Here is a 24905-nt window from a genome sequence, read left to right on the forward strand (position 1 = left end):
GTTGGCAGCTTATTCAACAATGGGAGGCAAAAGTCTATAAATACAGCATTTTCCCCCTCCCAACATCATTATTGTGTTAGTCACTGAACCAACTACATCGTCATGGCTCGTACCAAGCAAACTGCTCGTAAATCCACCGGTGGTAAAGCACCGAGGAAACAACTTGCAACCAAGGCCGCCAGAAAGAGCGCGCCTGCAACTGGTGGAGTGAAAAAACCCCATCGTTACAGGCCAGGAACTGTCGCTCTCCGTGAGATCCGTCGTTACCAAAAGAGCACTGAGCTCCTCATCCGCAAGCTTCCTTTCCAACGTTTGGTTCGTGAAATCGCTCAAGATTTCAAAACCGACTTGCGTTTCCAGAGCTCTGCTGTGATGGCTCTCCAGGAGGCTAGCGAGGCTTACCTCGTCGGTCTCTTCGAAGACACCAACTTGTGCGCCATCCACGCCAAGAGAGTCACCATCATGCCAAAAGACATCCAATTGGCTCGTCGTATCCGAGGAGAACGTGCTTAATTTTTTTACAACCCCTTCAAAAAACAATCGGCCCTTTTCAGGGCCAACATATTTTTTTACGTTGAAATTATTTTGTTTTTGGCTGCTCCATTGATTCATTCAAAAATTAGAAAACAAATTCTCTTGTAATTATTATTGATAAAAAGTTTTTACAAAGCCATTGATCCAGTTGGTTTCAAATTTATAGGGCTTATTCACAAACTGTCAATTATTTATTATTGTTATTATCAGCAAAAACAACAGCTGAAGGAAAAAAATGGTTTCCTTGTCAGAAAACCAAAAATTACGTACGTTATAAGTTAGACTCGAACATGGGAATTTTAAAAAATTATAGTTCCCATTCAAATAATCCGATTAACAAAATTCAAAACTAAATTTCAAATGATTTTGTCTACTTTAAAAATATTTTGATTTTTAATAAAAAAAAAAAATTTTATATGCAAAAATTCTTGTAAAATAAAATATTTTTTATGAAGTTTACAAAATTTTAAATTCATGAAAAAGATCTTGAATTTGTCAAAACTTAGTACTTTTCAGGTATAACATTTTTTTATAATACCTATATATTTTTTAATAATTTCTTGAAAACTTGAAATCTGAAAAAAATTATGCCTAAACAAAGAAAATATTAAAATTTTCTTTTAGTTATCACATTTCTAATATCGTTAACTGTGCCCTCAGGTCACTCGGATTTGTTATTAGTAATGTTTTAGTGTTTCATAACCCACGAACTTTGAAATCGCTTTACTTTTCATTTGTTAGATCACAAATTGAAAATTGTTCTGTGTCATGGAGACCATATTATGCTCAATATCTTGTAAGAATCGAACGAGTTCAAAATCGTTTTCTTCGATTTTTTGCTAGACAAATAAATGTTCGTTATGACAGATTTTCACATGAATATGACAACTTACGTTCATTGGCGAGCATACCCAGACTTGCATCTAGATTTGATTATTTTGATTTACTTTTCTTTTTTAAAATTTTAACTGGATACATTGATTGTCTTCCTCTACTATGACTCATTAAATTTTCTATTCCAATACGTTATTCCAGACATTATGTACTGTTTCAAATACCATACCATAGTACAAATTACGGAATTAACTTTGTCATTAATAGATTATCAATAAAGGCGAATACGATTGCTAATGACATTGATTTCTTTAATATTAACTTAAATGCATTTAGTACAACACTGCGTAATCTATTATTTAATAATTAGTTTAATTCTTTTCTAAATAGCAACATTATACACATATATTATACAATTTGTATTTAAAGGGTACTTTATTTTTGAAGTCCCCTTTATAAATAAATAAATAAATAAATTTTCAATTTGTTCATTTATTCGTAAATTATTTATTTTTTTTATCATTCTTCTTTCAATTAAGTTAATAAAATTTTAATTAAATGCAAATTCAATCAATCGAAACTTACTAAAAGCAACGGAATTTCAATATCTAAAGAATTATCGATCTAAGTTTTAAACTATTCAAATTTTAATTGATTTAGTTTTCAAAGTAACCGAATTTCATTTCATCTAAATTTTAATTCCATGAAGTTTCAATTTACAAAAATTTTAAACTATTAATGCTTCAATCATTGATGAAAAATTAAGATTAATACAAATTTCAGTACATACAAATTAATTATTTTGCACATTAATTGTTTTTAACTATCAGTTTTTCATCACATTTTTTTATATACTTTCCGCAAATAATTCACCTTTTTCAAGATTAAAAAAATGAAATTTTAAAATTCATTTATAAATTAGTAAATGTGCTAAAAGTAATAAATATATATGTATATACAGAAACTCTTTATTGGAGCGTATAATAGTTATGTGATTTTGCAAGTCCATAGTTAAAAATAAAAATTCCTCAATACAAAAAATTAATTTTAATATTTATAAATATATATAACAATGCTAAAATAATGTTTAAATTCTTTCATTATTGATCAAAGCATTCATTCTAAACGTTTGCGCTTTCCGTATCAAAAATTTGAACTGATGCTGAACTTAAACTACTCCTAACACTTTCAATATATTGTTAAAATATAAATAAATTAAATATTCATAAAGGGGAATAAATCGAGAATTGATTTAAAAATTTAAATTTTTAACAACGAAATTTTTTAACATATTATTAACAATTTTTGAAACTTGTTACGCCCGATCGTTGTAAGCAGTGCTTCGAAAAATGTTGAATTTTACCCAAGAATGACATAAAAGTAAAAGATATTTTTTGTTAGTTAAAAAGTACAATAATCGTACAATTAAAATTAAAGATATTTACAACAATATGTCAAAGTATTAACACTTAAAAGATAACAAATTTTTTGAATGTCGTTCCTAAGTTACCGAGAATTCGAACGGCGAGCGGTGAACGAGCGGAGGGGTCTTTCTCCACCGTCCGTGCAATTGCCTAGGTCACCGATCGTCAGGGCAAAAATTTACATTTCTCTTTCACTAGTTGCTTTGAGAGTATTTCTAAAGTTACTAAACTTTTTCTTTCGAAAATTTCATTATCGAAATGACCGATAAAGTAGAATCACCAGCTGCGCCTGCAGTTGCAACTCCTAAAAAGGCTGCAGCTGCAAAGGCAAAGAAGCCACGCGCTAAAGCCAGTCATCCACCAGCATCCGAGATGGTTAATGCAGCCATCGCATCTTTGAAGGAAAGAGGTGGCTCTTCTCTCCAAGCCATCAAGAAATACATCGCTGCCACCTACAAAGTCGATGTCGAGAAGCAAGCCCCTTTCATCAGAAAGTATTTGAAAGCTGCAGTTGCCAATAAGGCCTTGATCCAAACCAAGGGAAAAGGTGCTGCAGGATCCTTCAAATTGAACGTCACCAAAGCTGAAGGTAAAACAAAGCCCAAGGCCAAGACTCCTGCTGCTAAACCCAAAGCTGCTGCTCCTAAAGCTAAGAAAGCAGCTTCTCCGAAGAAGGCTGTGGTAGCCAAGACCAAGAAAGCTGTTGCTGAAAAGAAGAAGACCCCGAAAGTTGCGGCAAAACCACCAAAGGCAAAATCCACCGCTGCCAAACCTAAAACTACTAAAGCTGCTCCAAAGAAGGCAAAAGCTTCCCCTAAAAAAGCTGCTGCACCCAAAGCTAAGAAGCCTGCAGCAAAGAAGGTTGCCAAGAAGTAAAGAGGTGAAAATGTCATTCTTGTGACATTTTCAATGGATGATTGTAAACAAACGGCCCTTTTCAGGGCCACCACACGTTTTATACGAAGGAATTTCGTTTGTTCTGTAAAACAATTTATTTCTATTCAATTATATATTACAATAGTTTGTTATATTTATGATACTGAAATTCACAGTTAAAACTTTGTCAAATTGAGCCGGTTATCATGATCATTTTTTATTGTCTTTATTTTTATGATTCAAAACTTTTAATATTTATTTAGAACAAATAAAATAAACATTTTGTTTCCTGGTGGAGGAATCTATGAAATTCTCTAATTCAATTGATTGATTTAAAACACTTCGAGTTGAAAACTTAAATTTTTTGAAAAATAATGAAAATTTTAATGCATTTTGGGTGTAACATATACTTTATATATACGAATCGATTCGTTTCAATGCAAGGAATTCAATTATTTTATGTATTAACTTGAATTTAAAAAAACAAAAATTTTTAGTTGAAACATGAATTTTTGATTTTTTAACATTCATTAATTCTTTAAATTTCAAATAAATCTATACTTTATATATACCAATCGATTCGTCTTGATGTAAGGAAGACGATTATATTATATATTACCTTAAATTTTTCTGTTTAAAAATTTGTTCAATTAAAAAAAAATTTTTGGAAAAAAGACGTTAAATTTTTTTTTTTTTTGTATTTTTAAAAATCTTCTCGTCATTCTTGAGAGATTAATGTGATAAATAAGCCTACCAAATTTTATCCAAATCCATTAAAACCTGTTAAAGATATCGTGTTCATAAAAACGATACACACACACACACACATACATACATCCGGACAATTGATCAGGATCTCATATTACAGGTTTCTATATAGAGGAAAATTTGTTTTCATCATGTTTAAAAATTTTATAAACGAAAGGACTACAAAGCACAAAGCAAAGTGAATAACATCTAAGTCAGATTTTTATCATAAGATTTTTCTTGTTCTCTTTCATCAGAAAAATTTCCAATCAAGTAGCAATAAATATTTCTTAAATTATTAACCCTTTCAGTTACATATTTTTCTTTTCACTGAATTCGCATATAACTCGTTAAGGTGCTTATATACCTCAAATTTCGATCAGATGAACATTATTTCTGGACCGTGAAAATGCGTGAAAAGTCATTTTCACGGCGGGTATTTTTGAATTGTTTTAAACAAAAAATGTTTTTTTAAGAAATATAATATTAAATAATTGTTTTAATATGTAAGAACACTTTAAAATAGTGATAGAGAGATGATTTGATTAAAAAATTTAGCAAATTTTGCTTTAAAACGTTTTCTGCTACAAGAAAGTGTAAAATGACGATGTTTGTGAAATGGTTTGTACAGTGCTTCTTCCTTGTGAGTGTCTCTCAGAGTTTTGTTTATGTTATGTCGGTTCTTTTTAACTTGTAATAAATAATGAGTGCTGAAAATAAATCGGTAAGTTGAAATGTTTATCAAATAAATTTAAATTCAACTAATTGTTTCGAATAACTGAAAGAAACATGTACACATGTACACTGTACAAACCATTTCACAAACATCGTCATTTTACACTTTCTTGTAGCAGAAAACGTTTTAAAGCAAAATTTGTTAAATTTTTTAATCAAATCATCTCTCTATCACTATTTTAAAGTGTTCTTACATATTAAAACAATTATTTAATATTATATTTCTTAAAAAAACATTTTTTGTTTAAAACAATTCAAAAATACCCGCCGTGAAAATGACTTTTCACGCATTTTCACGGTCCAGAAATAATGTTCATCTGATCGAAATTTGAGGTATATAAGCACCTTTACTCGGAGGTTTTTGGGGTCGCTGAATACGAATTTGATATCAATTTTCAAAAATTCAAAATGGCCGATCCAATATACCGAACTTATTCATAATACACACATTCAAATTACCACAATTCAATTAGCAATTGGGATCAGAAATCACGCGAAACTGACCCACCCCTGAGCCTTCTTGTGACAACCATCTTGGTTTTTTATCTCTTTCTTTTGTATATGTTAGAGAAACACGGAATGAAAACATGGCCACCACAACAAGGCTCTCACCAGATGGCGTATCGCAGTATTTCAGATCCCAATACGTAAAATGTCTTGATACTCTAGGTTTTCTACGTACTACTCATCTCTGGATATTTCTTTTATCGACATAAGTATATGTATAAAATCAATGTATTAGTATATATATATATATATATACACGTCGATAAAAGAAATACCTGTGCTAAATTACCACTTTGCACGATGACGTCACACTGGAGAACCTGATGCACCATCCATCTTGAATTGCCCCCACCCAATTTGAACTACTTTATTGTTAGAAACCAGCCTTAAAGGTAGCTTTTTTTTTGAAAACTTGCGCAGATAGTTGCGTGTAGCGTTGATTTTTCTTTGCTTTTGCCACGCGCGTCTGCTCGCTTTGCCAAAAAATTTGTTTCTTGGCTTGTGCAGAATAAAAAAAAAATGGGAATTAAAAAACCAACGAGATGCACAACCGTGTCATCGAAACAAAAGAAAAAGAAGCAAATTCCAAAATGCAATATGCAACAAAAGGTGAGCAACGTGAAACAAGAAAAAAGTGGCAAAGCACTGATTATTGCCCAAGAGATTAAGTTTGCTAGGTTACTCGCCAGCAAAGACAAAAAGGTGCGCGATAAAGTGCTTAAAAATCTGAAAAAATGGTTAACTGTTCGCGCCCAGAGTTCTTTCGGTAAGTTTTTCTTCAATTTTCAATATATTTTCTGCGCACGCGTTCCATATGTTTTATAAATTTTCTTTTAATTGATGACTTGAATCAAAATTCATTAAATTTTTCCCTTTTCTTTCTTATACAAAATGTTTCAATTCTGGAATAATATATATTATTTCCGTAAACCTTGAATGCGTGCGCGCGTGTTTATGTATACAGACAAAATGAAAAATAACAAATAATCAAATAATTTTCGAAAACATGTTTATTTTTAGAGTTATGATTATTTCGTACATAGTTTAATTGGTTTTTTTTTAAATATTTGAATTGTTAAGCTGTTTTGCAATTTTTGAATTAAAAATGATTAAAAGATTAATTTTCTTAATTTGTTATTATTATTAATTTGAACAATATTTTTTATTGTTATGAATATTAATAACTATCTTTTTTAAGTATTTTAATTTTATTTTATTCAAAGCTACTTATGAGTGTTTAAATTTGAATTTTTGTCTTTTTCCAGCATTTACAGAAGCGGATTTTGTAAGATTATGGAAAGGTCTTTATTATTGCATGTGGATGTCGGATAAACCTTTAGTTCAAGAAGAACTAGCAGAATCAATCAGCAAAATAGTACATTGTTTTTCGTCAATGAAGACTGCGCTACTTTATGTTAAATGTACCTTTGAAAGTCTCTCTACTGAATGGTTTGGTATCGATCGATATAGAATCGATAAATTCGAAATGGTAAATTACATTTTTATTTATTCAAAAATTAATTTTATTCGAATTTTTAATATTAGTTAGAGTATTCCATTAGTTGATTTATCTACATTTTTTTATTTATTTGAGAACCTGAAATTAATCTTTTCTTGCTCTTATTAAATTAACTTTTTTAACTTATTTAGAAAAAAAATAATTTTATTGTGAGATTAATAGATTGTCCTAAATTTTTGAACTAACCTTGAAATAAAACGTTTCTTGAAAAAATTAAAAACTACAAATTTATGAAAACAAATTTTATAATTGATTGATTAAAAAAAAATGCAAATTCTAAAAATTAAAAATTGTGCTAGGAAAGCTCTAAAAATTCTCTCCGTGACATTTTTCTCAAGTTTTTCTATTTCCCAAAATAATTAATTATTTTTCTATTTGAAATCAAGTAGGACAAATTTTTAACTTTCAACATTTTTAAATGAAAATTTTAATACAGTAAAAAATTGTGCTTTATAATTTTGCTTAATAACATTTTTCAAAAAATTTATTATTTAATATATTTTTTTGATAATTCGCAATCTTTAAAATATTTCTCAATATTTACTTTTGAAATTTTTGGTAAAATTTTAATTTTTTCCAAAAATAATTTACGTTACAATAGATTACAAGTAACAATGCAGCACAAGTGTTAATTTTTTTTTTTAATTGAAACAAAAGTATTTATATTAAAACTTTTGTCAATAGTTGAATTTCTCAAATATTTAAAACAAAAATTTTATTTTCTTTTACGCTTATTGTTATGTAGGCCATAAAAAAGATTTTCTTTTTTATATTTTAAGTCAAATCTTAGGGTTTTCAACTCAATTTTTACAGTAACAAAAATACACATTTAAAAAAATTTTTTATAACTTTGAAACGATATTAAACAAAATGACTATCATTTTAATACTAGAATTAAAGAATATATATATTTTCCTTCGTGCTACATTCTTGTTTTACACTTAAAATAAGCCACGTTTTAATACTAATTTAAAATTATATATTAAAATCTCAATTTAAAAAACTTTGAAATTCTTTTTTAAACTGTGAAATATCCTTGAATTTTGTTGGTAAATTTTAGTGGCCACCCTGTTAATGCGCCAATTACTTACACAAACCTTCAAAATTTCACTTATGTCTATCACAAAAAAAGGAAGAGGGAATTACATCTTATAGTACTACTTTGAAGCTTTATAACCCATTTTTGCGAATTGTATTACAATTTTTTTTTTTTTTTTAAATTATGTAAAATGGTTCAAAAATTTGTTTAAAAATTCAAAATTTACTGCTTTTTTTTGAAAATCAAGAATATTTTTGACTTTTTTTTTAATAAAGGACAGTTTTTATTTCTTTTTTTTACTCCTTAAAGTGAAGCTTAAAATGTATGTTTTTAATAGACAAATTAAACAAAATGTCGTTTTTTTGTTTTCGAGATATTAAATAATTAATTAATGTTAATAAAAAAGAAAATATTTTACAAACAAATCGTTATTATATACATTTGACTAATAAACAAAAATTTAAATCGACATATAACTTTCTTTTTAAAAAAATCGTAATATAATTTGCCAAAATGGGTGTCAAAGCTTAAAAGTAGTACAATACGATTTGGGAAAATAGAAAAAAAATTTGTAAAGCAAAAAAAAATTCACGTAAATTGCCAAAGTAGACATTTTTGGTAAAAAAAATTATCTTGGCGTGATTGGTCATTTTGGAAGTTAGATTCGAATTTTTCGTGAAAAAAAATCTACATGAATAATAATAATAATTTCCATTCGATAAATTATCTATTTCTCTTTTAGTTGCTGAGGAGGATTATTCGACAGACTTTTGAAATGTGTAAAAAGCATGAATGGAACAAAGAACTTATTGTTGAATTTGCAAAGATATTGCAAGCTTTTTTGGTTGCTACGGAAAATTCCCTAGGTCTTAAGTTACAAATAGTTGAAGTGTTCATGGAAGAACTCGCCAAAGTAAGTTTATAAATAAAAAAAAAAATTATATTTTTATTTAAAATACAAAAATAAATTTAATAGATTGCAAAATTTGTTTAAATGAATATTTTTCGAATATTTAGCTAATATTATTTTACATTCCAATAAAAAAATTTTTTTTTTAATTTTTATGGTAAATTCTATGCTTTTTTTTTGCATATTTTCTAATGGATAAAAAATTGACAATTTTCAGCAACTCATATACTTTAAATTCATATTTTACAATAAATAATTAAATTTTTAATAAAATTCTTTTCATTTCGTGATCTTGATAACTTCAAAATCGTTCCTGCAAAGTATTATAATTTTTAAAATCTAGTTGGGCGATTTCACATTCCCATATTTAGACTGTACATTTTGTTAATTCTACCAGTTAAATTTTCTAAATATGGGAATGAGAAATAGCTCCAAATTAATCAGCAACGACTTTAGTCGAAATATAATGGATTGACACTAATGTCTTTTTTTTATTTGTAGGTAAGTAATGGGCTAATTAATGAAGATATAGTTACGGAATTGGTCAGGCCTTTTGCCGTTTACTTATCTAGCATTGATGATGCTAGGCAAATGAGACACATTGTCAAAAATATATTTAGGTATTTAATATTTCAATCAAATATTGGAATGGATTATCTAGAAAAATTCGATGCCTGGAGAAAAGTGAGTGAAAAAATTTAAATTTTTAATTTTCATTGAAAAACTAAGTTTATTTAAAAATTTTTTTTTACAGGCAGGTTTTCCTTGTGGTGTTATTGATGTAATGAAAAAAGTCGAATTGTCAGATAGCGAAACAGATTTAAATAACATTAGTCACAGTTCAGATGAGGAAATTGCGGCTGGTCCATCTGATGGTCCTCTCGATCCACGAGCAGGAAGAGTCGACGTTGAAATTCCACAACTTCCATTTGATCCACAAGAAATAACCAATTTGCTTCTTGAATACAGGTTTATTCCTTCATCAACAACCAAATCTCGTCGACAAATAGTACGACTTGCAAAAGAGTAAGTTTATCCTCAAATAATTCTTGTTTTTTCTTTTTCATGTTTTAATTTTTTCGTTTGTTTGTTTTTTTTTTTTTGCCCTCAGATTCACTCTTATGGCAAATGGAGAAATGCCTATTGGTGTCAAGGAAATTCAAGTTCCTTTGAAGAAGAAAAGCATCAATAAAAAAGCAGCGTTAAATCTTCTTCAATTCGAGGAAGAATTGTATTTGGATTCAAATAAAGCATTGCGAAAACGAAAACGCAAGAACGATGACGATGATGATGATGAAGATGAAGATGATGAGGACGAGGATGAGGAGGAAACTGTTTCGGAAATTAAAAGTGTCAATGGAAAGGATAAAAACTTGACAACCGAAAAAATTATCAACAAGAAACACAAAATGGAAAATACCGAGGCATCGAGTTCTAATGTAAAATCGAAGAAAAAGGAGAAAGTCACAAATTCGGACGCAATTATTGTGAATGGAAAACTAAAGAAAAAGAAGCACAAAAAGAAAAATAAAGTTTCGGAATTCGGCACTTGTGGTGATTGGGATGTTTCCAGTGCAGAACCAGAGGAATCTTTAAATTTTGAAGAAATACAAAGAAAACAAAATAGCATTGCACTGTCAGTTTTAACTGAATCGTTGAAAAATTCTAAATTACCAACATTGAGGCCTGTTCTCACTAAACTCGAGGATCAAAATGGCGTAATTAAATATATTTAAAACATTGTCTTTTTTTAAATTTATTATATAGATATTTATAAATTTTGTTTTTCTTTCCAGAAATTGGGCTGTTTCGATGTAAAGGCAAATTTTACACCAAATAAGAAACGAGTGAAAATAATGTTGCAAAAAAATACGGCACAACATACATCAGAATATTTTCAACAAATTCGACAAAGTCCAGCGATTCCTTATGACGCTAATCGAAAACCACGAGCGGGTGTTTTAAAACCAAGTCCTCTGCCAAGCCCGATAAATCCCTTTTATAATAAAAAAAATCGCTAAATTTTATAGGCGAGAAAAAAAGGGAAAAAAGGCAATTTTATTCAAGTGGTCAGTGATAGCAGTGTCATTTGAACATCAATTATATTTTTTTTTTATCCTTTTTATCTGTGACTAGTTAATTTGTACAGAATCTGGTTACAGATATATTCACATACACATATATAATTTTAATGCATTAAGTCCTGATGATCTTTTACTATATTCATTTTCATATCAAATGCGACCAATAGATTTGTCGACTTGTAAATATTTCAAATAAATAAATTTCGCTTATCAACATTAGATTACAAAAAAAAAACTCGATGTTTTATTTTAATACTTTTTTTTTTCTTATCAAGAAGATTTTTTTTTATTTTTATCTACTTTATGTGGAAGTTGAAGTAAGATTTCAGTTATTTCGGAGTAAGTAAACCAATTGCAATGAAACTAAGGAATTTTAATCTATGGATTAAAATTGGATTAAAATTCCTCAGTTTCATTGCAATTGGTTTTCTTATTCCGAAATAACAGAAATCTTACTTGAACTTACACTTGTATTTCTTCAATTTATATCAAAAGCGACCAATAATAGATTTGTCGATTTACAAATTTAATATTTCAAATAAATAGATTTCGCTTATTTTCATTAGATTACAAAAAAAAACTCGATGTTTCATTTTAATACTGTTTTTTATTTTTATTTTTTTTTAATAAAGAAGATTTCTTTTCTTTCTTATCTACTTTATATTTTTTCAATTTCTAAAAATTGAACTGTAGATTTTTTCGAATTTGTACCATATATAGAAAGGTTTCAGTCGAATTTTAACAGTCGATAATAATTGATTAACATTTTTAGTTACATTTTTACTTACAAGAAAGTAATATACTGAAAATATATTTTGTTGTTTTTTAAGACAGGTAACTTGTATTTTTTTTTTTGTAATACAAAAAATTTATTTAATATTGAGCTCACTTGCTCTTTTGTATCATTGAATTTTTAAAGTTGTGTTTTTTTTTCCTCAATATAATATTAATTCGATTTTAGACATTTGTTTTTTGGGGAGAATTTTAATTATTTTTCAAAGGCACCGAAAACGTTTTAAATACATTTTTCATTTTCTTTTTGTAATGATAGTTTCTTTTTTATTGTATTCAAAAAGTTGCAGTATTTTTAAAAATAATTAAAATATTGCAATTTGTACAATAATTTTTTAAAATGTGATTTTTTTTGCCTTAAATTGAGATTTTCAAATATTAGAAATTAAAATTAGTATCTATTTGTAATGTACACTATTTTAATTTCTAAAATTCAAAACCAAAAAAATTTTTGATTTTATATAAAACCATTTTTTTTGTAATTTTAAAGAACTTAATTTTTAATTGGAAATCTCTTAGAAAAACTATAGAAGATCTATTTTTTTTTTACATTTACACTGGAGAGTAAAATTTACATAAAAATATACATATATTTATTTCATTTAAACTAAAATAATTCTTTGATAAAAAAAAGAAAACGAGAAAAATTTTGGTATTTCCCGTTCAATTGAATTTAGATTGTATTACAGTTAATTGAAATTAATAAATTTCAATTAACTTATTTAATTTTGAAATATTTCGTACTTGAATTTTTAAAAAATATAAAACATCCAACACAAAAGTTGATTGAAATTCTAGTCGGAAATGTTAAAGTTACTCGAAAATTGTATTTTCGATGCACAAGAATATTTCATCTATATCGATTTAAATAAGTCTAAGATTTTTTTTTATACACGTAATATTATATACAAGTTGACAATTGAACTTTCTTTGATTGAAGAATAATTCAATATTACTTACTAAAATTCTGATTGAATTTTTTGAGAAAAACAATCAGGTTTTTCTATTTTCATAATAGTTTGGCACGTGAATTCACAGTTTCTTGTGATTCTTTGTTAAGAATTTCGACTTTATAAACTAAATGACAATTTAGAAAATAATTTTTTTTTCATTTTCTTCATTGACTTTTAGTTTCAGGTCGAACGTTCTCGATACAAGATTTAATTATTATTATTATAATTATTCCCGGGGAAAAAAATGATTTTCCCTCATTTCTACAATATGTAATTACAATTTTTTTTCACAGGGAAGCAACATTTTTAATTAAAAATAAATATTTTGAACTAATAATTAATTAGTTATTTTTAATTGCCTCCCTGTTTGACAACGATAAATATGTTTTTTTAATTAGACTTTTCTACTTAACAATATCATTCGCCCACATTGAATAGAGGTACGAAAGCATAAAATATAATGACAGCAAAAGCTGAAAAATTACACGAATTACATTTTTCGTTAGAAAATTAATTATGAATTAATCAATTCCGGTTCAAATCTCTAAGTTGAAGAAAGTCTTGGAAAATATTGCAATATTCACAAAAATCAGGTTTTGAGAATATATTTAATATATAAGTAGGTATTTCAGCCTCAAGGGAAAGTGAAACATTTGAAGATGAATTTGTACTAAGTTTGTTGGTAACTGTGTTACATAATCTCAAACTTAAACAATGTTTATAAAAATATATTTTTTAAAAGAAAAATAATAATTACAGCAGAAATGATTGTTCTATAATAATAATAATAATAATAATAATAATAATATAATAATAAGTTAATTTTTAATTTCAACAATGAAATAAAAAAATAGATTGAAGTATTTTTGTTTTGCAATTCACTTTAAACTTTATGTTTAAAAATAATTTAAAAATTGTAAATAAATTCTGAAATATTTTTTCAAGAAAATTTACCAAAACAAAAAAATTGTGAAGAAAAAATGCTTTGATAATAAAATTCCATTGTAGTTTGAAATTATGTAAAAAAAAAAAAAAGGATGTGACCAACATGAAAATATTTGTAAGAACTTATTTATAAAGGTAAGAGGAACACATTGTTGCAATTAGTTATATAATTATTCTAATCTCTATCTAAGTTTAGTCTCAATTTTCTCAAATATTTTTTTTAGAAAATTGCGATTTCCAATGCCAATACCATCCCATCTCGAGTTGACTAAATCCTGAGCTGAAGAGGGATAGGCAAATGAAAAACAATACGTGGAGAATTGTCCAAAATTGAAAAAACGATGAGGTCAGTATTAATATCATTGCGGACCCTGAAATGATTTTTTTTACATTTTTTTTTTAAATTTTTCAACAAAATACGTTTTTTAGTATACAATGCAGATCTTCTATATTTCAATTATTTAACAAATTTTTAATTAAAATTCTTCACTAAATTAATTATTTTTAATAATTTTAATGAAATTCTTCACAAATTCAATTATCTTAAACTAATTTTCAAATTAAAATTTTTATGAATTTTAATAATTTTTTATATTTAAAAAAAAATAGCAAATAAAATTATAGCAAAAATTTTTAATTCAAAATCACTTGAAATTTAATTATTTGAAAAAATTTCAATTTAAAAGCTTCTAAAATTTAATTATTTCTAAAATATTCCATATAAAATTTTTTGAAATTTAATAATTTCAATTATAACTCTCCTAAAATTCAATTATTATTTTTAATGATTTTTATATATTCTTCGAAAATTCAACTATCTGAAACCATTTTTCGCTTAAAAAATTTTCAAATTATTGTATTTTTGTCTGCAATTTTTAATAAATTTTTTAGTGAAATCATCAAAAATTTTTAATTAAAAGTCACTTGAAGTTCAATTAATTTCAAAAATCTAAATTGTAAATCTTTGAAAATTCAATTATTTAACTAAAAATTTCAACTTCAAAATTATAAAAAAAATTAAAAATCTATAAAACTTAAATTTTTTTGGACCATCAAAACTTAAAACTTTGACAAAATTTTGAATTCGAATAAATTGCTTAAATGAGACTTCAAAAAAATTAAAAAAATGGAAATTTAAGAATTTTTTTTAGAAATTTGTCCTACTAAAATAAAATTTTGAAAATTTGTCTTACAATTCGTTCGATTCTGAAATATTCGAAATCAATTTTCTTGATAATATTTTTATATAGAATTATTCTCATTACAGAATTAATCAAATGAATTTAATATCTAATAACATTAGTTATTTAAACTAAAATATTCATTAACCTATTAAATTTTGTTAAAATAGAAAGAATTGACTTTTTCGACTTTTTTTGGAATATAAATCGACTAAAACGACTTTTTTTGTGCCGAAGAATATAAATAATTTTAAAAACTCAACTTTAGGGGGTTTTAATTTTTTAATAAAAAAATTTTTTTGCTGTAAATTGAAGAAATATTTTTGAATATTTGAGATATCATTGAAGTTTAGTTAATAATTTAATTAATCGATTTAATTATTTAAAATGTATTATGATGAGAATAAAAAAAGGAAAAAAAATAAAAGATTTTTAACAAATCTAGTAAAAAATTTTTTTCTAAATTGAACAATTTTTTTTTTAAATAAAAAGTTGAATTAACTTTTGTTTCGTTTGTTCAAAAAAAAATTCACTTTTTTTCAGAAAAACTTTCAATAAATAAAAAGAAAAGTTTGAATTTAGGTCTAGTGAAAAATTGTCAGTGCAAAAAATATGTACTAATTTAATTTTCAAGTTTTTATGAAAAATTTCTAAAAAATTTAAATTCAAACAATATAATACCTATCTTTTTTTCAGATTCTAAAATATGAAAATTTCTTATACTGACCAGTGAGAAGTGTCCAAAAAACAAGAGCAATCCTGAGTGGTAATTGACTTGGTTTCGGCCATGGGACATCGGAAAATGATTTTTTCTCAGCAAATTGTTTAAGAATTTGTTCCTTGTGACACCATCTTTCCTCAAGCCAACGACGTAAATTTGTTTCATTCTTTGGCAAATCAACAGCGTCTATTCTTTTCACTAATACATGCACTTCATTGGGCATTTTTCCAGTTATCAAATCAATTTCCGATTGTGGAATATTGTCCGGATAGCCTATTGTTAAATCGTATACTGAGTCGAGGTAGTTGGATTCCTGTAGATGACGTGCTAAATATGTGAAACCAGTTGTTTTTGGATGGAGTGTGTAATTATAATTAGGAAGTCCATGCTCGACGGCATATTTATTGGATTTTTCTTGACTACTTTGTGTCAAATCTGTACCCTCGGGAAATATAAGAAATTGTGTGCGACGACGAAGATCTATTAAATAATCAAGGGAACGTGATAGACGACCTTGATCTTCTTCCCAGCGGCGAGTTATGTACAAGAAGCTGTTCATCTGCATTATCCAACCTGAGGTAATTTTTTTTTATATAATAATATTATCCTTTTATAAAAATTTATTATTTATTTTTTTTTTTTATTATGACACGATTTATTTTTATGAATTGCGTTTGTAATTATTTCACTTTTGTCAAATGAAAAAATTGACTATTTCCAAGGAGGAAAAATAAATTAAAAATAATAAAAAGTTTTATATGGGTATAAAATAATAATAATAATTTTAAATTATTCTTGATGGAAAATATTTTTTTAATGATTGTAAAATTATTTTACAAAAATATTTAGAATATGAACATTTTTTTACTTTTTGCTTTTACTTTCCGTCGGTTCAATAGTTTAAAAAAAATCAAATCATTTTAAAAAAAGAATGTAAAAATCATACCTGGTCCAGGAATATGACGAATGGGATCCTTTAAAATAAATTTAAGTTTATGAGCAGCAACATTGGGCAAACATGCTTGATACATGGCGCCCCATAAAAAATTCCAATCCACTCTTGTTCGATGATTCATTACAAGTATTGCCGAATCATCAGGAGAAATATGATCACCGGAAACAATAATTTTCATCCCTAATAATTCCATAAGAGCCTGTGCAAATATAAAAAAAAAAAAAAAAAAAAATGATCAAAAACTTAAAAATGAAAAAAATAATTGAGAAATCGATTTTTTTTTTTTTTGCAATAAAAATAATAACTTACCGCGGGATAAAGTTCCCAGCATGAAAATAAAAGATCTCCATATCGTCGAAATTTTGGGGGACTTATTAACAATAATGGTAATAAGGGGCAAGCGATGAATAAAAATCCCGCCACAATACTCCCATACCACAAACTGCAGTAGATAATTCCACGTAAAAGTCCACGCATCCCGTTTCGTCAAAAATTTCTAGACATAATTTTTTTTCATTATATTTTTCAAAAAAATTTAATTCATTAATTTGAGAAAAAATTATAAATATACAATATGAAAAATTTGATAAATATTTAGTTCACAAAAATTGCAATTTTTAATTGTTTATAAATGAAAAAAAGAAAAATTTAGTGAAATTGAACAAAAAAAAAAAAAGTTTGACAAAATTTAATCATCAACTAATTGAAGTAATTAATTTAAATATTTGAAGAGTCTAGAAAATCGTTAAATTCGCTTGACTGCTTCTCAAAGAAACTTTTACAATTTTTAAAGTGGAATCAGACGAAAAGTCACATCAAAATTTAGTCTAATTTTATATTTTCGAATTTTTAAATCAAAAAGAAATTTATAATTAAATTATTTTTAAAGTGAAATTTAATGAATAATTTTCTTTTGTCGCTTTAAATCATTAAAAGTTAACATTGTTAAAAAAAATTAAATATTTCTGGAATTGATTAATTATTTTTTCTAAATAATTTTCTTTTAAAATAAAAAATCGTTATTTTGTAGGAAAAATTTGAATTGCGACGATTTTAAATATTAATTCCTGTATTATATTATTATTTATTATCAATACAAATAATAAATTTTCTATTTGTATTATTAACTAATTAATTAATTAAAAATCGAATTAAATTTTGCAATAAATATTGTTTATTCAAAATATAAAGCGATTTAAATTCTCGTTTTAGAAGAATCGGACGAACAGTCAAAACAAAAGTTGGTCCAATTTCATATTTTCATATTTAAAAAAAAATTTATAATTTTTACTAACAGTAAAAACGTGAATAATACTATGTTAAATATTTAAGTTAAGTTTCCTATTCACAATAGAAATTGTAATTTTTATTAGTTCAAAATTAAATTTACATTTGTATTAAAATATTTTTAAATTTCCAAATTGGTTTTTTATTTAAAACTTCAAAAGATAGAGTTGAACTAACTTCTGTTTCGATTGTTTGTCTGATTTTTTCCTATGAAAATCTGTCAAAACGAGACGAAATCTAACGATAATATTTTGACAACTGAACGATAATCGTTTAGGATTTTTTTTTTATCGTAAAACCTCTCGATCGAATGCAACACAAATTTAATAAATAAGAACAAATATGTTAATAAATAATTTAAATAAAAATTCAAAGTTCAAACATATGGATAAATAATAAAAATAAGTGAACAATGAGAAAATTAATTGAATAAAAAAAAAATCCACGTGAAATTTAAAAAATTATTTTTTCTACAATTATGTATAAATCTTGAAAAATGGAATATATTTTAGGAAAAAAAATACTTTTTACGAGAGAAAGGGAAAATTATTTCTTGTGATGAATTAAAATGTCAATTTTGATAGATAATTAAAAGGAATTATTTAACATTAACACTAAGTGACTTAAATTAATGAAAAGAAAAGAAGGAAAAATCGTACCACATTTCACAGACATTGGTCGTTATCTACTGCCTTGTCACATGAAGAATTGTACTGGCTTCCCTCTAGTATTAGCAGAAGGGCTTCACAATTTCCCACACCCCTGTTTTTCTCTCTTGCACTCTACCCAACTTTATATTTCCACCCTCTGCCATATACTGGTGGGATGCTGTGTTGGACCATTATTGATCTCAAAGCCACTAACACAGTTACACTATCACACGATTTTTTTCTTTCATCCAAGTTAAATTATCCCACTAGAATGATCGCGTGACGCAAACATTTCTTGAATTTTTTTTTTTTTTTTTTTTTTTTCAATAAAAACTTTAAAAAACTATAACATTTTTTTCCATAAATACAAAAACAATAGTAAAAGAATGGGAAATTAAAAAAAATTTCTTCTTTTCATCATCATCATCATATATATATATATTTTTTTTTTTCCTCTTTCTGACATTCACCACTTATTTACAAATAGATTATATCCGTACAACTTTTTACATTAAATATTTCATTTGAGACCATATTCATGCGAGCTACATTATAAAAATTGGAATAAAATTCTTGTAAAAAGGAAAAAACAAATTTACCAAGAAAAATTTGTAGAAAAAACAATTGTGAAAGAAGATAAAATTTATGTATTTTGATAATTCTAATATAAATTTTATTTATTTTTTTTTTATCAACTTTCACGATTATTACAATTTTCCTCACTATCGTAGAAAAAATTTGTTTTCCAATTTTTTAAGACCCTCGAATTTTAAAATTTATTATAACAATTCATCATAATTACTCTTGACATATTGACACTAAATGTTTTATTTCAATAATTTTAGCTAGCTAGATTTTTGTTTTGTTTGAACATTTTAAAAATGAGAGGAAATAAAGATGAAAGTTTGCATCGATGAAAATATATATTACTTGTATAAGATATTCTAAAATGAGGTAAAGAAACCATTTCACCTTTGTGCTAATTATCCTTGAGCCCATTTTACTAGACCACACCCCCCTTTTTTATTTGTAATTCAAATTTAAGTCATACGTGTAAAAAAATAAATTAAAAATAAAAAACATTGTTTTAAAAAGGACATACATAATTTTGAAAAATTAATTACGAAAATGAATAAAACCCATAGACGAAATGTAAAGGAAAAAAATAGTTTTGATTAAAAATAAATTTTTTCAAAAAATTGTTCCTTTGACAAAAACACGAGATTTAGTCAATATTTTTCATAAAAAAAAAAAATTCACATCCTTTGTGAATATATACTAATAGAAGAAATAAGATTCCACATATACAGAATCTTGCAAAGTGTGCCGAAAATTCAGCAAGCCTCTTATACGTTTATAATGCACTTTGACTTGAGATATTATTTTTATAAAATATGGAATGATCCCTATGGCTATAATAAATAGCCGGAATATTTATCTAAAAGTTCTTTCACTTCGGTTAAAATTTTCTCATCGTCGCTTGTTGGCATCTCGTAAATTTCATTTAAATATTCAACAGCCTCTTTATATTGGCCGAGAGCGATATGTGATTTTCCGAGAAAAAGTTTATTCTCAAGAAATGGCTCTTTTGCCAATGACTCGGCTTTCTTGAAATGTACGATTGCATCTTCGTACGAGGCATTTGGAGGCTTTGCAAATAATGTTGATGCAACCTGAGAAAAAACAATTATCTTTTATTAAATTAATAATAATTAATCAATTATATTAAAATTATTATCGAAATTAAAAAAATTATTTTCACAAAAAAGAAAAAAAAGACACAATTCTTACTTTTCTCTCGATCCAAGTTAAATTTGATATTTCAAATTTAAACCTTCCCAAAAGATGATGTACAGTGCTATCATCTGGTCGAAGTTCCAATGCTTTTTCAACATATTCTGCAAAAAGATAACCATCGACTATTTTCTCTTTTGTCTTCATAAACTTTCCTCTTGATCCCACGAGAATGGCGTACCATTTGTAAAGATCCGCATCCGGAATTCCTAGAGCTGACTCACATGCCTCGATGCCTAAAAATTCATTTTAATTATTTTACTAATTTAATTTCAAATAATTTAAAAAAAAATTACTTTCGAATTGCGAAATTTTTTTTCATTAGAATAGTAATTTATTTATTAAATAATAATAATAATAATCTTTAACGTCCTTCACTATTCAATAACTAATTCATTATTAATATACAATTAATTATTAAATAATAACAATAATATATGTTAACAAAATTTTTAGTACTTTTTTTTACAAAGTTAATCAAGGTAATTACGAAATTATTAATAAAAAATAATAATCAATTTTTTGTTAAAAATCACCTTCAAATATAAATTCCCTTTGAATTTCCGATTCAGTTGCATTATTGGAACAATCATGACAAGACCTTGCGAGCCTCCAAACAATATCCACATCATTGGGATAAGAATTAACTAACGATTTTAATTTAAAGTATACCTCAGTGTGCAAAGTTTTATCCTTTCGGTCTTCATCGAGATTAGCAAGTATTGAATCCACACCATTTATTGTTCCTGTCCTGCATCACTAAACATATATACACTTTCTTCCTAAAGTTTAAAAAATTTCGATCCCAAAGGTTGTATAATTACTAATGAATGCCATCTATTTTTTTTGCGAATTTGTGAATACATGAAATTACACTTAAGTGCAAAATAACATTCAAATAAACATTTGTGATATTTATATATACGGTGCACCAAAAAAATTAAACATAAAACCATAAAAATAAAAACATAAAAAATTAGTAAAATAATTTTTCTTTTTCTTTTCAGAAGTGAATCGATTTGATTATATTTCATTCAAAGTCGTTTACAAACTATTTTTAGAAAAAAATCTGATAATTTATATACAAATGATTTTTAACGCATCATTTTTTGCAATTAAAATATTTTACGAAGCTGAAGTACGCAACGTTTATGATAAACGATTTTCAAAGAAATAATTTTTTAAAATGAAAAATTCTATAATTTTTTGCCTAAAAAATATTTCTTGTAGTTTTTATTAATGAACAAATTCAAAAAAATATTTTTTAAGCTGTTTTAGGTAAACAAAACAAATTCAATAAAAATTGATTTCTAATCGTTGAACACAAACGTTGCGTACATCAGCATTGTATATTTTTAACTTTCAAAAAAATATAATTAAAATATTTATATAGAAAGAAAATTTTCCATTTCTCTAAAAATCTATTTTTATCTAACTTTTAAACCTTTTTTTTTTAAACTTCGAATGAATTAAATTATAAATAAATTAAACAGTTTTACAAATCGGAAAAATCCTTGATTTTTTCCTTAAATTTTCCTTTTATTTTATTTTTTTGGGATTTCTACAATTATCGATTTTTCTTTCAATGTTTTTTTTCTACAATTCTCTATTTTCTTAAATTTTTTTTTTTATTTTCATTGTCTAAGATTTACGAATGATTTTTCTCTCAAATTCTCCTTTTATTGAAATTCATAACATTTATATTTAAAAATTGGATCAAAATTCAAATTTTTTCTCACAAATTGTTTTTTTTTATTGTGGAAATTTCCAAAATTCTCGATTTTTCTTCCCTTTAATAGTGTATTTTCTTAATTTTCTATTCACTTTCTACTATTCTTAGGTTTTTTTTTAATTCCATATTTTCCTCATATTCTCTTTTGTTTAATACCTAAAATTCTCCATTTTGTTTTCTATCTCTTTGACTTTATTTCCTTTAATTTTTCTAAAATTCTTAACTTTTTTAACGGTTAACGGTACTTATTGGAAAACGATATTTTCTACTTCATTCCAATTTTAAAAAACAAATAATACTTGAATTTTAAAAAAATTAATTTGTCGCTTTTTAAATTACAAATCGCAACGACTTCAGATGAAATAGAATTAAATTGATCCAAGTAAAAGAAAATATTTTGTATGTTGCACATTTAGATTTAAAAACATTAAAAATTTAAAAAAAATTCTACAAAAAATGTCTAGTCAATAAATAAAAAGCATCATATAAGAAAAAAAAAAAATTATAAAACCTCTAAGATCAATCGAAAATAAAATTTGACAAACCTATTATCGAGATCTCCAGCACCGCCTTCGCTGTCGGAACAATCGAAAAATTCATCGTCTCCAATATCAGTGCCCGCTATTGAATAAGCATCGACATCGGTTTCATTATCGGTGGCGTTATAAGTATTTTCTTCAGACAAAGTTTGACGACTTCCCATCACTTTTTTCCTTCTGCTCCTTTGCTGCTTCTGCTGTAATCTGGAAAGAAATTAAATATTTTTTAAATCGAATTTCTCACAAATATAAAAGTATACGTATATATTACAAAAATATTTAAAAATATAAATAAAAAAAATAACTATACTATTAAATAATTATATAAAATAATTACAAAATAATAATTTTAATAATTTAACCATTTTATAATAAAATAAAATTAATTCTTTTTGCAATCTTTTTACCAATATCAGTGATATTAATTCTCGATTATAAAATTATAATACCTTAACGCATTTAATTCAGCCTGTAATTCAATGACTTTTCGATTGACTTGATCGACTTTATGATCCATTGCTTTATGTTGTTTTTTTTCCTCAATAATTTTATTATAAATAAATAATGTTGCTGCTGTTATGACTCCAACAGTTGCACTAATAGCAACTGCCATCATTGTTGAATTTTGCATATTACTCATGGTGCTGAAAATAAAAATTTCTCAAATTATTTATTTAGATTTTATTATAAATAATTAATAATTTCAAAATTATGATTATACTTAAAAATAATTAATTAAATTTTTAAACTAAAAAATATTATCACAAATCTTAATAAACTGTTAAATTTGTTAATTAAGCTAATTATAAAAACAATGCGTAATCTAATTTGCCTTTTTTTAACATTATCGCTCTTTGGTATCGTAGAAAATATATTCAGAACAACTTAGAATGATGTTTCAAATTTATTATGCGAATTATAATTATATACGCTTGTTACGAGTATAGAAACGTGTTATTTGCAACAATTGACAATATCATTTCAATTTTTGAGAAACTTTTACTCAATTAGGTTAAATATTGATATTTATAATTGTAACGATAACATATTGTTAATTATTTTTTTTACAGACCTATTTATAATTATATCGTATCATATTTCCAATGATTATCAACGAAAATCGTATAAAAATATAAATAAATCAATTAATTTGCAGCAACAATTTATTTTAATATCAATCAACAAATAAATACAAATTCCATAAATAAAATAAACTGGTGACAATAGTTCAACTTTCAAAAAAATAAGTTATATGAAAATTAAGTTATAAAATTTAACAAAAAAGTAAATATTTAAATAAATAAATACCTGGATTTTTGTGTCAGCTTTTTATCGATTAAAAGTCATAAGAACAAAGTTTAGTCGTCAGACCTTGAATTCCCATAAAATATTTTCATTTAATTCAGTTTCCCACACGTAATCACACAATGTCAAACTGTGTTTGAACCAGTTAGAAAATGACACAAATAAAATGGATAATAATAATGCGAAATCTTTCACTGCAATCTTTTTACATTCAAAAACTAGAAAAAATTTTCTCTAAAATCAATCATGACCGGTTAGACTATATTATATAGGTGTAAATTATAAAGGTTATGTTGACACAAAAATCTCGTGATAATTGATTAACTTTATAATTATATAATTAAAATTCAAAGATGTTAATCTTATTTTTCCATCCGTTGCACCAAAATGGAAAAGTGTCACAAATTGCAATTTCTATTATAACCTCTAAATAAACAACCACATACACAAATTTTTCTCTGTTAGTTGACAATTTCGACTTTTTACTAATATTTCTTTTAGATGAGAATAATTATGAAACTTTAAATCGATTCTACTTATTTTCTATTAAAGCACTTTTTTTGGGGTTTTTTTTCGAAATTTTCTCTTTTCCAATACTGTCGACACACATTTATACACCAATAAAAAAAAAAAATCTGGAAAATCAGCAATTATGCAGTGCTTGTGTTTGTTATGAGTTCCGATAAGGAAGAGTATTTCATTATCATCATCAGTTAATTCATGGCTGTTAGCATAATTTCTGTATTTTGACAAAAATGTATGTTAAAAAAATGTAATTATAAGCAAAAATTATCTTTGTACTCGCATATATTTCAGAGGAAAGTAATTCAATATCATTTTTA

The 24905-nt window shown here is 25.7% G+C and overlaps 5 protein-coding genes across 5 annotated transcripts; 3 read left to right on the plus strand and 2 right to left on the minus strand.

The window, feature by feature from the left end:
- The first annotated feature begins 76 nt into the window (after positions 1-76).
- Positions 77-560, plus strand: LOC127285941 (histone H3). Its single transcript, XM_051312168.1, has one exon. The coding sequence runs from the start codon at positions 103-105 to the stop codon at positions 511-513; it is 411 nt and encodes a 136-aa protein (XP_051168125.1). The 5' UTR covers positions 77-102; the 3' UTR covers positions 514-560.
- A 2434-nt stretch (positions 561-2994) lies between these two features.
- On the plus strand, positions 2995-3738 carry LOC127285940 (histone H1C-like). The gene has a single exon (XM_051312167.1). The coding sequence runs from the start codon at positions 3051-3053 to the stop codon at positions 3666-3668; it is 618 nt and encodes a 205-aa protein (XP_051168124.1). The 5' UTR covers positions 2995-3050; the 3' UTR covers positions 3669-3738.
- A 2340-nt stretch (positions 3739-6078) lies between these two features.
- Positions 6079-11368, plus strand: LOC127285945 (ribosomal RNA processing protein 1 homolog). Its single transcript, XM_051312173.1, has 7 exons — positions 6079-6423; positions 6923-7146; positions 8958-9128; positions 9627-9809; positions 9880-10151; positions 10237-10843; positions 10922-11368. Exons 1-7 carry the CDS (start codon positions 6177-6179, stop codon positions 11144-11146), a joined length of 1929 nt encoding a protein of 642 aa, XP_051168130.1. The 5' UTR covers positions 6079-6176; the 3' UTR covers positions 11147-11368.
- LOC127285947 (lysocardiolipin acyltransferase 1-like) lies at positions 11211-18992 on the minus strand. The gene is made up of 5 exons (XM_051312175.1): positions 18703-18992; positions 17066-17252; positions 16748-16955; positions 15808-16374; positions 11211-14270 (listed from the first exon to the last, which is right to left on the minus strand). Exons 2-5 carry the CDS (start codon positions 17231-17233, stop codon positions 14107-14109), a joined length of 1107 nt encoding a protein of 368 aa, XP_051168132.1. The 5' UTR covers positions 17234-17252; positions 18703-18992; the 3' UTR covers positions 11211-14106.
- A 105-nt stretch (positions 18993-19097) lies between these two features.
- LOC127285948 (regulator of microtubule dynamics protein 1-like) lies at positions 19098-24710 on the minus strand. Its single transcript, XM_051312176.1, has 6 exons — positions 24067-24710; positions 23208-23402; positions 22765-22962; positions 21024-21238; positions 20485-20723; positions 19098-20366 (listed from the first exon to the last, which is right to left on the minus strand). The coding sequence occupies exons 2-6, from the start codon at positions 23396-23398 to the stop codon at positions 20106-20108; spliced, it is 1104 nt and encodes a 367-aa protein (XP_051168133.1). The 5' UTR covers positions 23399-23402; positions 24067-24710; the 3' UTR covers positions 19098-20105.
- Between the last annotated feature and the right edge of the window lie 195 nt (positions 24711-24905).

This window comes from Leptopilina boulardi, unplaced genomic scaffold, assembly GCF_019393585.1.
Source record: "Leptopilina boulardi isolate dan_hultmark-lab unplaced genomic scaffold, ZJU_Lbou_2.1 LbouV2_342, whole genome shotgun sequence".
In the NCBI taxonomy this organism is placed as follows: Eukaryota; Metazoa; Arthropoda; class Insecta; order Hymenoptera; family Figitidae; genus Leptopilina; species Leptopilina boulardi.

Excerpts from the sequence above, each read along its gene's own strand:
- LOC127285941 (XM_051312168.1), top strand. The coding sequence starts at position 103 with ATGGCTCGTACCAAGCAAACTGCTCGTAAATCCACCGGTGGTAAAGCA.
- LOC127285947 (XM_051312175.1), bottom strand. The coding sequence starts at position 17,233 with ATGCGTGGACTTTTACGTGGAATTATCTACTGCAGTTTGTGGTATGGG. Across the intron at positions 16,956-17,065 it reads GCTGGGAACTTTATCCCGCG|GCTCTTATGGAATTATTAGG; the intron begins GTAAGTTATTAT and ends ATATTTGCACAG. Across the intron at positions 14,271-15,807 it reads TTTTTGGACACTTCTCACTG|GGTCCGCAATGATATTAATA; the intron begins GTCAGTATAAGA and ends AAATCATTTCAG.
- LOC127285945 (XM_051312173.1), top strand. The coding sequence starts at position 6,177 with ATGGGAATTAAAAAACCAACGAGATGCACAACCGTGTCATCGAAACAA. Across the intron at positions 6,424-6,922 it reads TCGCGCCCAGAGTTCTTTCG|CATTTACAGAAGCGGATTTT; the intron begins GTAAGTTTTTCT and ends GTCTTTTTCCAG. Across the intron at positions 9,810-9,879 it reads AATTCGATGCCTGGAGAAAA|GCAGGTTTTCCTTGTGGTGT; the intron begins GTGAGTGAAAAA and ends TTTTTTTTACAG.
- LOC127285940 (XM_051312167.1), top strand. The coding sequence starts at position 3,051 with ATGACCGATAAAGTAGAATCACCAGCTGCGCCTGCAGTTGCAACTCCT.
- LOC127285948 (XM_051312176.1), bottom strand. The coding sequence starts at position 23,398 with ATGAGTAATATGCAAAATTCAACAATGATGGCAGTTGCTATTAGTGCA. Across the intron at positions 22,963-23,207 it reads GCTGAATTAAATGCGTTAAG|ATTACAGCAGAAGCAGCAAA; the intron begins GTATTATAATTT and ends ATTTCTTTCCAG. Across the intron at positions 21,239-22,764 it reads GCTGGAGATCTCGATAATAG|GACAGGAACAATAAATGGTG; the intron begins GTTTGTCAAATT and ends TTAGTGATGCAG.